We start from the raw sequence: 16,266 nt of genomic DNA on the forward strand, positions 1-16,266 counted from the left end.
ATTATAAATAATTGCACTAATGTAACATCAAGTAGAGGATAAACACCCAAGGGCCATATGAGGAATCAAGAACCCATAGAGTCTTCAGATGAGCAAGGAGGAGAGTTTAGTGCAACAGAGAAGTAACTGGGGAAGGGGAAAGTATTCCTTTTGAAGTTGCTTACATGCTGCAGCATCTTAATTGCTAATGGCTTGTTCTATCACCTTCACTGACAAACAGGGAGGCACTTCTCTGTCCTGTTACACACCTGGGTAACTGAAGCCTGGAGCAGCTCTGTGTGGTCTCAGGTGTGATATAATTAATGTCTTTAGTCAAGCCAAGATACTTGGGATAGGCCTCCAGAGTTTCCATTACAAACACGAACTTTTTGTTTGTTTGTTTGTTTTTTTGGGTTTTGTTTTTTCTTCTTTTAAAAGAAGGTCATAACACGAGTTCTTGCATTATAAAGATGTACAAGTTCCCTTATTGGTTAGATATTTATTCCTTATATGTAAGTTTTTGCTAGTGGTTCTTTCCTTCACTTTTCCACACGTTTCATTATAAAAGCTGATGAGAGGAGTGGGAAGCTGAAGAATAAACCACATATTGACTTAATGAATTTGCACTTGAGCATGCTATTCAGCTGAAAATCCATGTGTTAAAGGAGTAATATTATCCCAGTCTGTTCTGTTTTGGAGGTGTACTGTTTTCTGGAAGCTGGATACATGAGCCTTGTGCTGAAACGAACTTCCTGCAGTCATTTAAGACTCTTGATCCAGCTAGTACTGAGGTAGTGGAGGAAGTCCAGGATTAAAGAAGTGAAAATACCTTAACAGTTGATGATGTTACTTACAGTCTATAATAGTACTTCAAAAAAAGGAAGAAGGAATGAGGACAGATTTACGTTATTAAAATGAGAAATATTGGCTTGGACTGATTGCTGGTTGCCTGATCCAGTTTCCCTACTGGTATCTGCACTTGAGTTACTTCTGTATTGAGAAGTCTTGCCCTTGATCCTTGGCCTCTGCGCTCTGGTGCTAAAAGCAGCATGCAGTTTTGGCTGGGAAAAAGTACAGGTCTGAAAGTTCTCTATTGCTGCTTTTTTTTTTAGTTTGCCCTCTTAAGATACCCAGGCTGTACACTCCTTGTCCCAAAGTCTCTTCTTTACCCTTCTCTGACAATGATTTTTAAACAGCTCATGTTGGCACTGTCATTCAGTTTGGGCAGAGCTTGTTGAAATAATGTAATGTAGAGAGAGATGGGTTTTGCAGAGGTGGGGAGAATTGACAAGGCTGATGAAAAGCAGAAGTGGGAATGGGGAGAGTAATAAAGGACAGACTAAAAACTTCCAAGAGAATTTTGCAGTCTCAAGCCTGAATACTGAGGCCAGCTGTAGGTTCATTTTGGTACTATGTGAAAATCTCATGCTGACTGCTTAAGTTAATATGTATGTGAGTTACATCTGTAGAGTGGAAGAGCAGCGTGGAAGCGGAACACCTCCTGCACTGCTTCCTGACAGGACAGCTCATCTCCTGTCTCACAGTGCAGTTGGCTGGTTGAGTGGCAAAGCTGTAGCCATGAGTACTTTCCTAGTCAGTGCCCATGAGATAATGCTCATGGCCTTCACTTTTACTTGTGAGGGGAGGCCAGTGGATGGCTGGCGTGGAGAATAGAGAGCATCTCTTGTGTGCTGAGGCAAAGGAGCTTGCGTCTTCAGCACCTCTGTGCAAACTGGAAATATCTTCTGGTATATCCAAGTATATTCTGGTATATCCATGCCCACAGGAGCCATAGCTTTGGAGAGGAGGCTGCTGCTTCACCCCAGCATTCTTTTTCACTGACAGGTTGGCTCTTGTCTGCAGTTCTCACCAGCACGCAGCAAGACAGGGCTGTGTCTCTGGGATGCTGTGGTGCGGATACCCACAGTGCTAAAAGTACCTTGTGACTCTTTTCATTGCATGTGATCGTGCAACAAGATCATGCTTCAGGCTGCAGAGGCCTAAATGATCTTTTGAACCAAGAATGTTCTTCTAAGTCATAGCCAATGCTGTACCAAATGATCCTGTGTGCATAGCTGTGGTAGTGTATTGGAATTGCAGCTATCTGTTTCTCTTGGGTGTTTTACTGCTTTGTTTGCCTTTGTTTTGTTCAGTAAGATCCCTGCATGGAAGTACTTTCAGCATTAAAGAAGTGGGTGTTTGGGGTTTTTTTACAGTGTATAGAGGAGGTTGTTGTGTTGGTTTTTTTACAGCCTGAAATTATCTTGGAACTCTCATTACTGAGGAGGATTCTCAGAGCTCCTTTTGATTTGCATTTCTGCTGGCCATCTTAACAAGCAAACTGCAGTGTTTAGTTTTTTATCTCACAAATGCCTGAGTTAAAATCCTGTTCAGAATGTTTGTCCTTGGTGCGTGTACATGAATGTCAAGTATGTGTTTGCAGAGTGGCTATCATCCTGCTGCTTTAGATGGATACTGGGAACTTCATAATGAACACCTATTTTTAAAAGGCTTTTTTGTGTGTGAATATTATATGTAGTTCACCACCCTTAGGATGATGTATAGTCTGAGAATAAGGTAATAATGTAATATTTCCTTGACCACAAAGATAACGATGTTTAGTGTAGTATTGAAGCTGTCTTTGTAAAATATGAAATGAGGCATCAGATCCTTCTGTTAGATTAGTTCATTCTCATTGGCAAAAGTGTTTTTTATTTTCTCGGCTAGAGTATGTGGGGACTGGGTGTGATTTCTTACAAGATACCTTTTAGACAATTCAAACCCTAATATTTTACCATCATGTATTTGCATGGTGGTAGGAATCAAGACTCTTCTTGGTTGCATTGGGTTTGAGTCTTGCTGGTTTTGATTGTTAGGTAAATATCACAGAAATAAATCTAAAATCACAGCTCCTCTTGAAGAAGAATATCAGAGTTGAAAGGTGTTTACACCTTTAAAAGCCATAAGCTTTTCAAGCATTAGTGACTACCTTTCCAAACATCCCTAAAGCATTCTGTGAAAATCTGTTTGGAAGGATAGCACTCTAGATTAAGATCATCAGGAGCCTGCTGTGCTAGTGGAGCAGTTAATTTCAATCAATGCAGGCAGGACTATGCAGCATTCTTTAAGAGTAGTAGCTACAGCATAGTGATTACTTTGAACTCATGACTGCTTGCTTTTGCAGTGAAATCTTCAAGACTGCTCCTTAATGAATGTACATAGGAATATTACTATAAAGAGGGAGCTAGCTCTAAGGAAGGCATCAGTCACATGCCATACTAACTCCACCTGGGTCAACACTTCTTCGTCACCATGATATGATATTCTTCAGAGACTACATACTTCATTGATATAGTTTCACCTCTGGCAATTGCTTTCACTCTGGAAGTAATTTCATGAGAAGGGAGAGGGAGAAGAGAGACTTCCTAAGTATTGGCAAATCCATGTATTAGTGAAACTCAAAGGGTGCAGACTCATACAATCATTTTTACCTTGGAAGCTTTGTTGGTTTTGTTTCAGATTATTCTTTATCAGGGGAGGCTGTAGTCACCAAAATTAGTCATTAGAGGAAGATCCAGGATTTTTGTAATTCCTAAGTACACAGTCATGCTTTTCTTACTGCTGACTCTATTGCAGGGCATCTGTTAATCTGTAGAACAAACCTGGACTTGTTATTAAAACCTGTAGGCGGTGTATTTGGGTGTGAGTGGAATGGCTGATTTCAGATTGATTATTAAGTAGTATTTTTGGTGATAGTCCAGGCTATTTTGAAAGTGAGACTAATGAGAAAACAACTTTCAGCAATTATGTGATAGTTTGGGGGGGGGGGGTGTTAATTTTAATACTGAATTATAATAGGTCTAATTGTTTTTCTTGAGCATTTTAGAAATAAAAGGAATGAAATAGTAATAATGTATGAAGTAGTTGGATTTCTGTCTTTGTTGACTGATGGAGCCCTTGGAGTAGCCTTCTCAATGCTTTGCCTGGCAAAACCAATGCCCAAGCGTGTGTTCATCATACACTTGAAATAATCTGTGTTGCCCTCCTGTGTATTAGGTAGAAAATTACATGTATGAAATGTCTCCTTATTCCAGGAAAAGCATTGGCGGTTGATGCACCCGATGGACACAGAGCTCACTTCTCTCAACAAACCACCCTTAACAAAGGACTTAGCAAATCTATGGGATTCCTGTCCATTAGAGGAACACGAGATGAGGAAGAGTTTTTCCAGGGTATTTCTGCAGAATACAATTCTGGTCAGGAAGATGTTTTCTGTCCTCATAGATATAAAACCAGTGAGCTTGAGAAAAAAGGTCACCTTAACACAGATGTTCCTCCCAAACGGAAAATATGGGCTTCTTCCACAGATTTGCTTTGCACTACTGACAAGGCAGCTGAGAGGGACCCTACTGGAGGCTCTCAGAGGCACAGCCATCAGTGTGAAACATTTACAGTACGGACTTCTACTACTGCCAGAAACAAAGAAGCAAGATATTCTGATGGGAGCATAGCGCTAGATGTCTTCGGACCACAAAAACTGGACCAAACGCGCCACATCCCTGAGACATCAACTTCTGCAGCAATATCAAGTGCATTTGACAGGATAAGAGAGAGACAGAAGAAATTGCAGCTTCTGAGGGAAGCTATGAATGTAGAAGGTTAGTGAAGATTTTTGGTTTTCTGAGTATTCCAGTCATCAAAGATTTCTCCTTATGATAAATTTGAGTTATTTTGTAGCAGCTCTTGAAACAGCTGAGGTATTTGCTTTATCTTTTTTTCATAAAGTGAAGTAATTAGAGCATCTGTTGCCAATGAAGATAAATGTGGTTGTCCAGATTGCTTACTCAAAATAGTTGATCTTTAACCAGTATCAAGCTCAGCAATTGCAATTGGAAAAAAAAAAAAAAGCTGGTAACAGCCAATTGTCAATTAATTTTCCTCGAAGGAAGATTCTCATCTCCAGCTATTAAGAGATGGATTTATGCCCCCAAGGATAGGCAGAATTTCATCTCCAGATCTCTGGTTTTGTGCTGTATAACTCTGGACTTGAGCCCTTAAATATGAAATTTTTTGGCCTCATGTTCAGCTCTTCACTTCAGTGGGAATACTTCACACAAATTCCATCAGTTGATTAAAAAAAAAAAATGCATAGGGGTAAAACAAATCTTCATAATTGTTGTGGGGAAAGTTATAAAATGACCTTGATGCAGAACCCTCTAAGTGGAGCTGCACGTTTTATTTGCTTTGGTTTTGTGGGGTGATTTTCTGGGGCCGTAAGTTTGAGACAGTTGAATAGAAACTGAGAGCAGAGCTGGATCCTGCTTGTGCTGGGCCAGAAAGCATAACTTGGTCATCCAGGGTGTATGGTACAAGAGCTGTACGTACAGAGCTAGCTCAGGCATTTATTCAGGTGCGCTGAAAGACTCATGAATTAACCTGCCTGCTGTGTGACAGAAATAACTGTGAAAACACAGCCTACCTTGGCCTTCTTCTGCCTGAGGTGTAAACACCTTCATATTAGGGAGAGATGATAAAGCCTTTTGTCAAGGTTGAATTTCTGAAAATGCCCACTCATGCCCTTTGTGGCCATCTTGGGAAGTGCTTGTACTGCAGTTGGCACAGGAAGCCAATCCTTTCCTGTGCATTGAGCTTTTTGTTCCAGAAAGGAGGAGTGTTACTGAAACGGCATAGGCAGGTTAAAAAGATGCTGTGATGTCTTTACAGCTGAAGTTCTCTTGTGCTATCAAATCAGCATCTTCCGATGAGGGTTACGATATCATGTGAAGAAATGAACATAGATGAAAGCAGCACTGTGGAGATACCATCGTTTATAGCAGTTTACTATCTGTTATCTACCAGGATGTCTGATGAGGTACAGGGAAGCTTGGTCGGCTTTTGGTTTAAGAGAGTGAAATCAGCAGGGTCCATCTCAAGTATATGAGTCAACTTGGATCCTTGGAGATAGGCAGCTGACAGTTGAGGAGGAGGCCACTCCCAGCATTGTGAAAGCTCAGTAGCCTTGTTGGTCAGGAGTGCAGCTTTGTGCAGGTTTGTGTTGCACAAGAGCAAAACCAAAAGCATGGCCAAACCCATTGATGAGCAATGGCTTTATCATTCTCATTCAAGCATATTGGGAGAGGGCAGAAAACAAAACTTACCCCTGCCTGAGATAGGTCAGATGTGTGAAACTACTCAATTCAAAAGGGGAAGGGGGTGAAAGTGCAGTCAAATTAAACAGGGAGCTGGGCCTTAATAGTCACAGAGGCTGAGTGACAAACATGTACAGGGAAGAGGGAGGATTGAGGCAATTGCCAATGACTCACTGCTCAAACTTCTGAATTACTTGCTAGGGAAAAAGTAAAGACTTTCTCAACAGTTAGCTGGGTTTCAGAGTTTTCTCTTTTCAAGGAAGGTGTGTTTTGCTCTTCAGTGTGGGAGTGTGTGCTTTACTGTTATATTTTAGCCTCTCAATTGTTCTATTTCTTTGCTCAGTTAACTACTTAAAGAAAAACTTTTGGATCAGAAACTAGTTGTGAATATGACTTTTTAATGAGCCAGTTTAAAGGAGTATTCTAGTAAGATGGATGATGAATGCTTTTTCACATAGGAGTTAGTTGCTGTTTGTCTTACAGGGCTTGAGAAGCCTGACTGGAAGTATCTATTCTGCCTGAGTGAGCAGATTCACAAAAATCTTAATTAATAAAGTTGGCTAGTTTGTTAAGACTTTTTTTCCTTTTCCTTTTTTTTGTTCCATATGTTTTACTGTTCTTCATCTTACTTTTTTTTTTACACCAGACATGTCCCTTGAGACCTTTCATAAAAAGTCTATTGCCAGTTTCATCTGTCAAAGAAATGAAAAATACAGTCTTGAGTATTTTGTGCATTACTGTTGTATGTTATTTTTAAGTACTTAGTGGGTAGACAGGTATTTCCTCATCCGACACGATCAAGTGTCAAGGAATTGTGTGTGAAATTACTCTTCTGACCAGTGTAGCTGAGAGGTATGAGTGAAAAATAGAGGAGGAGAAGAACTTACTTCAGAAGTTCATGCAGTTTGGAATGAGGGTTCAGTTCAGTTTGGAGGGGGAGAAATGGGCAAGCAGTCACAGGAGACAGACTTTCTTGTTGGGTAGCAGAGGAGACACAATCTGCCTTCTCTTTGGTAGGTCTGGGGCTATTTTCAGTTCACTTGAGCCAGGGTCTAGGTTACATCTAAGCCTATGTAAATTTGCATTAAGCCTCTGCTTTTGGCTGTATACATTGTTTTTCCATTTTTGAATTGTGAAGTGATATTGGACTCTCTGTGAGTTGAACTTGGCGAGATAAAACTTCCCTCCTCAAACTACAAAGGAATTGAAGTGACATATAGCTTATTTTTCTTTAACTTACTTTGGGTTAAGCTGGAAAACTTTTCTGTTATTCATAAAACCTTAAAGAGCTGACTGTCTTGGAAAAAGAAAATATTCTTGTGCAGAGGCTCTGGTTTGCCAAGCTTTCACTCAGAACAGATTTTTACAATCTAAATTATAAACTCATGAAAAGCAGAGTTTATAGTGGAAAGAATGAGAGGGCTTTAATTACAGCTGTGCTGTAATACTTAGTAGTGAGCTGCTGAGCATCTAAAGTGCACTATAATATGCTGGTAGAACATCTCAGATTTTGCCTCACAAGGCTTCCAAGGACCATGTCCTTGCAACTGCCTTGTTCTTGAACTTGCTGGCTTATGTTAACCTGCTATACAGTTTCAGGGTTGAGGTTGTTTATCTCTTCTATAATGAAGATGATTGCTCATGATTAGGTGCCATTTAGCCAGATGGGGGCAAGGGCAAGAGTCTGCTATAAGGTGTAGCCAATTCTGATCACTAATAAGAGACCCCCAAAGTATGTGTTAATTTTACCAAGAGAGTAAGGTCTTCATCTTTGTTCTTTTGTTCATTCTTGTTTTGTTATGGAGGTTTTGTGACCTTAGAATTTATTAGAGTTATGAAGTTGATAAGTGTTAAACCCAAACATCTTACCTTGTACCCAGAGAACAGGTTTTGGTTTTGTTGTTCTTTTGAAACTTGGAAATTGTTGCCTGGCACCTGCTGATAGTATCCCATTTCTCTTTCTCTAGAGAGAAAATAATATTATTTTACATTTTGCAGGCTTGCATTGCAGCTCAAGAGCATGGAGGTGTTGTGTGTTCCCCCGTGCTCCAGGCTTTTTTGCCTTCTCTCCCATCAAATTGATTGTATCTCCTGACACTTGTGAAGTGTACATACACACTCAAATTTTCCTGTCCTAAGTCTGCCTTGAAATGGCTCAGTAGCAAGGCACAAAGCTGTGGGATGGTAATGGTAGCCTTGTCTGAACCTCTCCTTTTGCTTAGGCAGCTCCTCCCCTCACTCTTTGTTTTGAGAGTATACATAATTCAAAGTGAAAGGGTTTATGTGTTACTTGAGTGAATGAGTGTCCTTTTTATTTTTTTTTTTAAATGCAGTGTTGTTTATGAGGATGTTGTAAGTGAGATGCATGAAGGAGCATAAAGCTTGTCCATGTCCTTGTGGAATACAGGAGGACAAAATCAGTTAGGAGAGTAGTAATACAGCTGGCTGTGGGTTGAAATAGCAGACAGGGCAAAAAAAAGATGGGAGAATACTGCAAAAGTTGATTTTGCTGAAGCTCTGGAGTTCTGAATCCAGTGGTGGGGAAATGGGGGTGGTTTGAGAGTATCCTCAAGCCTTCGTTAAATGTTTTTGCAGTGAATTCCAGACCCACAAGTTGCGTTTATTCCTCTCTCTTTTTACTTTTTTTTTTTTTTTTTTGCAACAGAAAACCCAGATTATTAAATCCTCCGTTTTGTCTGATTATTGCTCTTGCTTGATAAAGTCAGCAGGAAGAGACAATAATATTCTGTAGTTCTAGAGAAGAATCTTTTCCTTCTAAGTTGTCTTCCATGGGTTTCATCTCATGAAACTATTCTCATTGGTACCTTGAAGACTCATTTGGACCCCATTTATAGAATTTCCTTGTTATGACAGCCTGTGTTTAGCTGGGAAGGTTACAGTTTTATCCAGGAAAACTGTAAATACCTGGATTTAAAACCCGGTCTTAGTTTGAAGTTGTATTTTTGTATAAGAGAAAATTTCTGCAGGTAATCTGGTGGTGATTGTTAGCAAATTTATCCCAGCAGATTATACCCCAGAGGTTTGAATTTGGGGACTTCTGTAGAAGAAAAAAGAAACAGTTGCCTTACATACTTAGCACTATGAATTCATTGAAGTGCACATCCTTTTTCTCTTGAATTGTGTGTTCTGAGTTCACTGTGGGCCATTTGAGTCATGGACAATGGCACATCTGTTTGCGTGTGAAAGCAAAGGAAGGGGTAGTTTTTGTGGTGCTGCAGTGTGATTTTAATTAATTGGTGGCAAAATAGAGTCTTATGTGGTTGGTCTGTCCAGTAGAACAATATTCAGAAATAATTTTAATGAATCTGAGAGGTAGGGTAATGGACTGATACTCTTTTGGTTAGAGAACTCCAGCTGTTGATTTTACTGAGACAAGAGATACTGGCTTTTCAAGGAAGAGGATATTTGTGGGATATCTGTAAAATACAAATACTGTGTCGTCAACAACTATTAGTTTGTGCTGAGTTACACAGCTAGTGAACCAGCTCTTACAACTGCATAATTGCACAGCAGAGTGGCATCTGCTTTCTCTCATCTATCAAGCTTTCAGCAGCTCATGCAATCTGATATTGTCAATTTTTAGTCAATACTTTATGTTCTCAGTTGGATAGAACATTTAAATTAAAACAGGAAAACAACTTTTTTAGACAAACTCTTTGTCTGGGCCTGTGTTAGCTTATATAGCTTATCCCAGATGGCTTGATCCAGATCCAGAAAACAAGGGTGTCTTTCTAAATACAGGACTCTTGAGTTCTTACCAGACCTTGGCACTGTTACTGTTAATCTCTCTGTTTTCCTTTCCAGCCTAGCACTAGAAATGTGTGTTCTCTGCAGTTTTCCGAGGCTATATTTTTCTCTGTAGATTAGATCCTGCCAGGCCCTTTGCATCAGATTGGGCTCCCTAGGGGACTTCCCTGGATGGCTTGTGACTCGGACTGCATGTGCAATGCAACTTTTTCATGTGGAGTGTGAGCGGTGGAAATCTTGTAAATTAGAATGAGCCTGCTCCCCTAGAAGTCAGAATGAATTTGTTGCCTTTGTCAGTTGTTGGATGTGAATATTTACCAGGAATTTGAACTGGATCTTGATGTCCTTCCTGTTAAACCTGTACTGACTTGTGTAAGATAGTTCAAGTTTTCTTAGATGGAAAGAGGAAAAGAAAAGGAAAAGCAAATATGACTCTAATATTTCACTCATGGGAAAGGAGTCCCAGTTTCTCCTGAAGGACAGTTAATGTGTTTTAAGTGCTATTATAGTACCACTCTCCTGTAATAGACACCCACCAGTAAACTTCAAAGGGCAAACAGGAGCTCTCTCCCTGTCATGAAACCGTTGGTTTAATTCTGCTGCCTTCTCTGAGCCACCCGAAATAATTCTGTAATGATGTGTATTTGAAAGCCTGTGTATCTGATGTGACTCGTGTTCAGAATAATGAAATTCCAAGCTGAATGTGGTTCTGTGATTTCTGTTGAAGTTGGCAGAGGTGAGGCTCTCTGTAAGTAACTTGTCTGGGCTTGCACATCTCTCCTTGCGTAAATAGTGTGTTTTGTTATTTTGCGCTCTGTGTGGTGCCTGGGAGGTTGTGCTCTGCTGGTTTTGATAGGGAACTTGAAAAAGCACCACTGCAGCCCTAAGCAGTACAATGACAGACCTTCAACTTGTAATGCATCATTACCTTTGCATCATGGAGCTACCACGCTTATTTCACTTATTAGTACAAGTTTTATATATTCATTTTAGTTGCAAACTCTTAAAACATGCTTAAACTCATGGGTTTTTTTCTATTAAGGTATGAAATGGTTCAGAGTGTTCTGGTAAAAGACTGTAGTCTAAACAGTAAAATGCTAAGGAGGGTAACTGATAGTTATTTTTGCTACAATATGCCTGGTGTTTATAGAAGTTAAATCAGTTCTGAAGTCTCTCTTCAGTCACCAAATTTAAAAAAAAAAAAACAAAAAAAACAGAAAACCCCAAGAATCTAAGACAACAAACCAAGGCCATTCGGAATTCCCAGAGAAAATTGTAAATATGCAAGATAAGTTGTTTTATTGTGGTCTTTAGCATTTGTTGTCATTTTTCAGCTCCTTCCCAGCCAGACAGTCTAGAAGCTAGTGATTACTTTTGGAACTTCTGTATGAAAAGCTAAACTTTAATTTGATCCCAGAACTGGGACTTTGTGACCTTTTTAAGTCAATTCTTAATTAGAAGCTTAGCTTGGACATGATCCAAGTGCCTTCTTTGAAGTGAAATCCTAATATGATATGTTAGAATTGAGGAGAACTTGCTGGAGGAGAGGAGAGAACATAAATTATTTGGATGACTATGCGAGCATTATAGATGGAATATTCTCAATATTTACATTTTAATTGAGTAGTTGCAGGTCTGCAGTGCATATTCTGTCTGTGCCCCAGGGAGGAAGGCACTTGTTCAAGAGGGGTGCAGTGCTGGGGGGATGTGTAGGTGGTATACACAGGCATTTGTGTAGGCCAGCAGAGAGCTGGAAGGAAGATGCCCCAGCAGCAAACAGTTCCACATCTGTATGTATTTTCTTTAAACTGACCAAAATGGATAAAAATCTAGAGGATTTACATGGAATTTCAGGATGTAGCTTCTTAATTGCCTTCAAACTTTGCCTGAGAGTCTTCAGTGCAGCTCACCATGGAAAGGTTGTTGAATGCTTCTAGCAGATGAGAATACCTTTACTTGTGTTCTTGGGTTGAGTGGTCTTGATTAGGGAGAAGGATGTGGCAAGAAAGGAGTGTGGTCCTGTCTCCAGCTCTACTTGTGAATAGGTTTGAGCCTTGTTGGGCCTTATGTGGGGGTCTGTGACAACATTGAGATAAACAGTGTGTGGAAATCTTGTTTTTTGGTTCTTGGCTCATGGGCTTCTTGGCCTACAGCATGGCACCAGCTCCTGCTAACAGGATGAGTCAGGAGAAGTCCAACACCCTGCACAGTCCCGTATCACACCACCACCTACAAACACTTGTCTCATGGTTTAACTGAGTATTTCTGTTTTACCATGGGTTTGGTTTTTTCAAAACTTAATGTCTCAAAGAACCAGTATCAAGCCATAATTTGTGTGCAATTTGAGAAGCCCCGGCTGCTGACTAAGTGGAAAAAAACACGTCTGTTTAAAATCTCACGTCATATTTCATTGTTCCCTCTCCATCATCTTGCTTCAAAGTCAGTTCAGCAGACTTGAAAAACCTACAGCTAATAAAACTACTGGAAAACAAGAGGTCTGGTTTTAGTTAAACATTTCAGTACTCTAGCTCCAGTGTCGTGTTTGGATTGATGCCTCACTTAAGGGCTGGGAGTATTTTAAAAACACATCTCCAAAAGCTACCCACTGAATTTGGTTTTTATTTCCCATGGTAGACAAGTAATTGCTAGACTGGAGGCAGATTTCTTTGTTGTAAAATCCACAGTGTTAAAGTAGCCATTGTGAAAGATTGAAGTAACCTCACTGCTCCCACACTGTCCCAGTGGATTCTTTTCATCTTGCTGTAGGTCCATGTTGCTCCTTTCTGAGAGTAGTGTAAAATGTTCTTTGGATTAATTGGGTTTTATCCTGCTAAACTGCAACTGGAGTGGGCTGGTGAGACCTGTTGGTTTCATGAGCTGACTTGCAGCTTTGCTTACCTTTCCCAGTTTTCTTGAAGATTCCCTACACAGCCCAAGTGATCTGGGTAGAAATGGGGGCAATACTGGCTTTTAAAGAGGAAGGTTTCAGAAACATAGTCCAAAGTGAACATGAACTAGTCTTTAGTTCTTGAAGCACTGCATTAGCTTTCTTCTTTTCATGCTTTTTTCTTATTTGGAATTTTTCCTACTTCTGTAGGAAGTCTATATGAGTAGTGTTGTAGACTAACCTGTCATCTGACCTAATAGAAGTTATGCAGCAAGTTTGTTGTTTCCTCAGAATTTTTCACCAGATGTTCTGTTTTCTGGATGTGGAAAGTTGGAACTTCCAATTTCTTGCTTGCAGCCTCCAGAAATATCTGCTCATGTGTTGCCCATTTTGTATTCCTGTATTGCATATTCCTTGTTGTAGTGACTGGCACTTGCTTTCACAGCAGTTACATGTGGTTTTTTTCTATACCACTGCTTTTGTTTCCAAAAAACATTAACTGTAGTCCCACCAGAAACAGCCTTCTGCAAATAAGGACACCTGAGGTTTTTTGTCTCACTTTGACAGTGAAGCATTGGTATTCCCAAGATGTAGAGGCTCTTTTATTGTGTGTGTGTTCTGCTTTTATGCACATTCTCTGGGTGGTTGTTGGATTGTGTTTATGGAAGTTCTGGGAGATTATTGCAAATCATCACAGGGGGTCACAGAAGGACCCCCTTCTGTGGAGTCCTTTGCTCCAATATGTTATTTATGCAATCCCCTGAGAGTAGGAACTGAGACTCACATATTGATTTCTCATCACATCAGTTTAGCTGTTCTGGTTAATTAAATATCCTCTAGGGGCTTGCTAATTGATTGTTAATCATATTTTGTGGATGTCAAAAACGAGCTGAATTATAATTTTCCAGTGCTTGCTTTATCTCTGTGGATATTTTTCTCTTTACGTCGTAAAGGAACCGGGGACAGAGTTCTGATAATTGCTTTTTACATTCAAGAGGTGCACACCAAATGTTTGCACCTGTTTTGTTTTCAGGAGGGTTCTGTTTTTGTCTTGGGTCTCAGAGGGGTTTTTTTTAATACTAGTTTTAACTTGGAAGTGATGTTGAGGGAAGTTCAGAGGAGGTGTGGCTGTACTGGGATTGCCAAGAAGCGTTAGGCTGACCACAGAACCCTCAGGCTATGGGAACAGAATGGGACAGCACAGCATCCCCTGGGTGTTTGCTTTTAGACTCCATAGCCACAGACAGGCATTTTTAAATGTTTTGAAAAACTTTTTTTAAAATTTCAAATGTTTGTGTTTGATTTTTACATTACGACTGTTGCTTTCTACTTCTGATACCTTGATTTAAACTTTCAGAGCCTTTGAGAAGGTACAAATCTTATCACAGCGATGTTTATAGCACTTCAAGTGAAAGTCCATCTGTTATTTCTTCAGAACCAGATTTCAGACAAGGTAAGATCTATGTTTAAAAAACAACCAACCATACTAAAACCCAAAGAAACAAAAGCCTAAAGAAAAAAATTCAAGATGAAAACCAGACTCCAAAAGCCTTTAATAGGAGACTTGATAATTGTCCTGATAGAAAGTTCTAAGATGATGAAATTGCAACATCATGTACATATCAGCATAATGTGCACTCTGTTCAGAAAAGTATTTGACATTTAGCACTCTGGGAGGGAACTTGGTAGGAAAAGCTGGAAATAGTTAACTTTTCACTAGAAGTGTTCTTTTTTAAATAACATGCTGCAAAAAAATGATGGAGTTGTTAGTGCACAGTAACAGTGAATTACAAAAGCTTTATATGGGACATCCATGATTTAATTATATTGGTGGGTTTTACTACGAGGGTTAAGTGGCTTATAATTTACATGCCAAGGAATTCAGTGTAATGGAAAAGTACTACATAGTACAGGCTGTTTAAGATAATTTTAAGTAGTTTCTATTTGATCAATCACTTGAAAAAGCAGGAGATGATACAAAGGATTGATTGCTGATGTGCGGCAGGAAGAATTGTCTTTGCAAAATCATTATAAAAAATGGAGACAAATCATTGTGGTGAAAATTAGGAAAGAAAACAATACTTAGGAAGCTGGAGTGTAACTGCACTATATGTATTCTGTATGCACAGAATTCCAGCCCAGCCTCCACATTACTCCACTGCTCTCTCAACCTTCTTTGTCATTGTCTGTCCTTGTGCTTACTGAGCCAGAAGCCTGAGGAGCAGTAACATTGAGGTTCCTATAATTTCCCTTTGCTTGCTTGCAATTTGGAACAGACTGTTTGTGTTCCAGTCCAAAGTCAACAAGTCCAAAGTCTGTACAGGCAAGGTAGAGCTGTCTTCTGCCTTCTAGTAGTAGTATATCTGGGCTCAGTGAAATGACTGTAAAAAGAACTGTTTCTAAAGCAATGTGGCTTTAGTGTGTTCTGCAGGAGCTCTCCTGCCAGCTCTGTTTGCTGAGGGTACAGTAAGAGAGGGAAGTGAAGTACTGTGCAAAATCAAGCTCGAAGTATAGCATCTCAGGTGCTGCTACAGGAAGATCTCCCACCAAAAACTGTAATTTTACAAAGAGAATCACAGGTTAATATATTGCCAAAAGGAAAAAAATCCTATAAATTATAATGAGGAGTCAGATTCCAGGGATAATGATTAGAAGCTCAGATACTGCTTTCTTAACTCCTTTTTTTTTGTGTACTGGATGCATAGTTAACTAGCTGCTCTCTTTCTGGTCTGGAGTAGTTTTGTATCATGTCTCTGCCATGTGTTTGTCTCAACTCATGGCTGACAAAGATGATGTGTTACCTTGGGAATGGGTATATGGAATTGTGTGGAGTTGTATCGTGATTCCTTTTAGGCCTTCCTTAGTATTCTTCTTCAAAGGACTATCAGCTATTTTTGTTGGGGTAAAACTGTAAGGTAGCTCTGAAAACTGAAATCAACTTCCTAATGTTAATTTGTTTGATACTGCAGAGCCATTGTGCAGAACATGTAAATTTGATTCCTTCTGAGTGATCTCATATGACTGATAAATCCTTGAGTTTTAGATGGGATTACTCTGTGTGCTTTGTTGCCCAGTCACGTATTAATTTGTCTTTTGGTTTCCTAGTGAGAAGAAATGAAGGATTCAAGAGAGATGATGCCAGTGGTGTGTTATCAGGTGCTGATGATATCTCCACATCAAGTCAAGCTAATTCTCAGAGAACAAGGTAAACCGTTTGAAAACAATATGTCTTGGAGTGCTTTTTCTTTATCAAAGAATGTATTCTAAATCTGCAGGTGAAGGTTTTCACTCCTATCCCTGCTTCTGGTTAAGATTTTAAAAAAGGTGTGTAATACTTGAATGAAAATAACATTTCAGAATTCTATATTGCATCCTGAAGTAAAAGCCTCATGATGCACTGCAGTGTAGAGGTTAGTTGGGCATCCACATTCAGTTCCCATGTTTCATGGAGACTGGGTTGAACTCAGGTTACTGTACCTGTCA

General features: G+C 39.7%; 1 protein-coding gene across 1 annotated transcript in view; it reads left to right on the forward strand.

Moving 5' to 3' along the window:
- PTPN13 (protein tyrosine phosphatase non-receptor type 13) overlaps positions 1–16,266 on the forward strand; it is an 85,985-nt gene that overhangs the window by 24,784 nt on the left and 44,935 nt on the right. Inside the window, exons 7-9 of the mRNA XM_062493658.1 lie at positions 4,074–4,637; positions 14,141–14,236; positions 15,889–15,988. Of these exons, the coding sequence (XP_062349642.1) occupies positions 4,074–4,637; positions 14,141–14,236; positions 15,889–15,988 (760 nt within the window). The remainder of the gene's footprint in view (positions 1–4,073; positions 4,638–14,140; positions 14,237–15,888; positions 15,989–16,266) is intronic.

This window comes from Cinclus cinclus, chromosome 5, assembly GCF_963662255.1.
Source record: "Cinclus cinclus chromosome 5, bCinCin1.1, whole genome shotgun sequence".
In the NCBI taxonomy this organism is placed as follows: domain Eukaryota; kingdom Metazoa; phylum Chordata; class Aves; order Passeriformes; family Cinclidae; genus Cinclus; species Cinclus cinclus.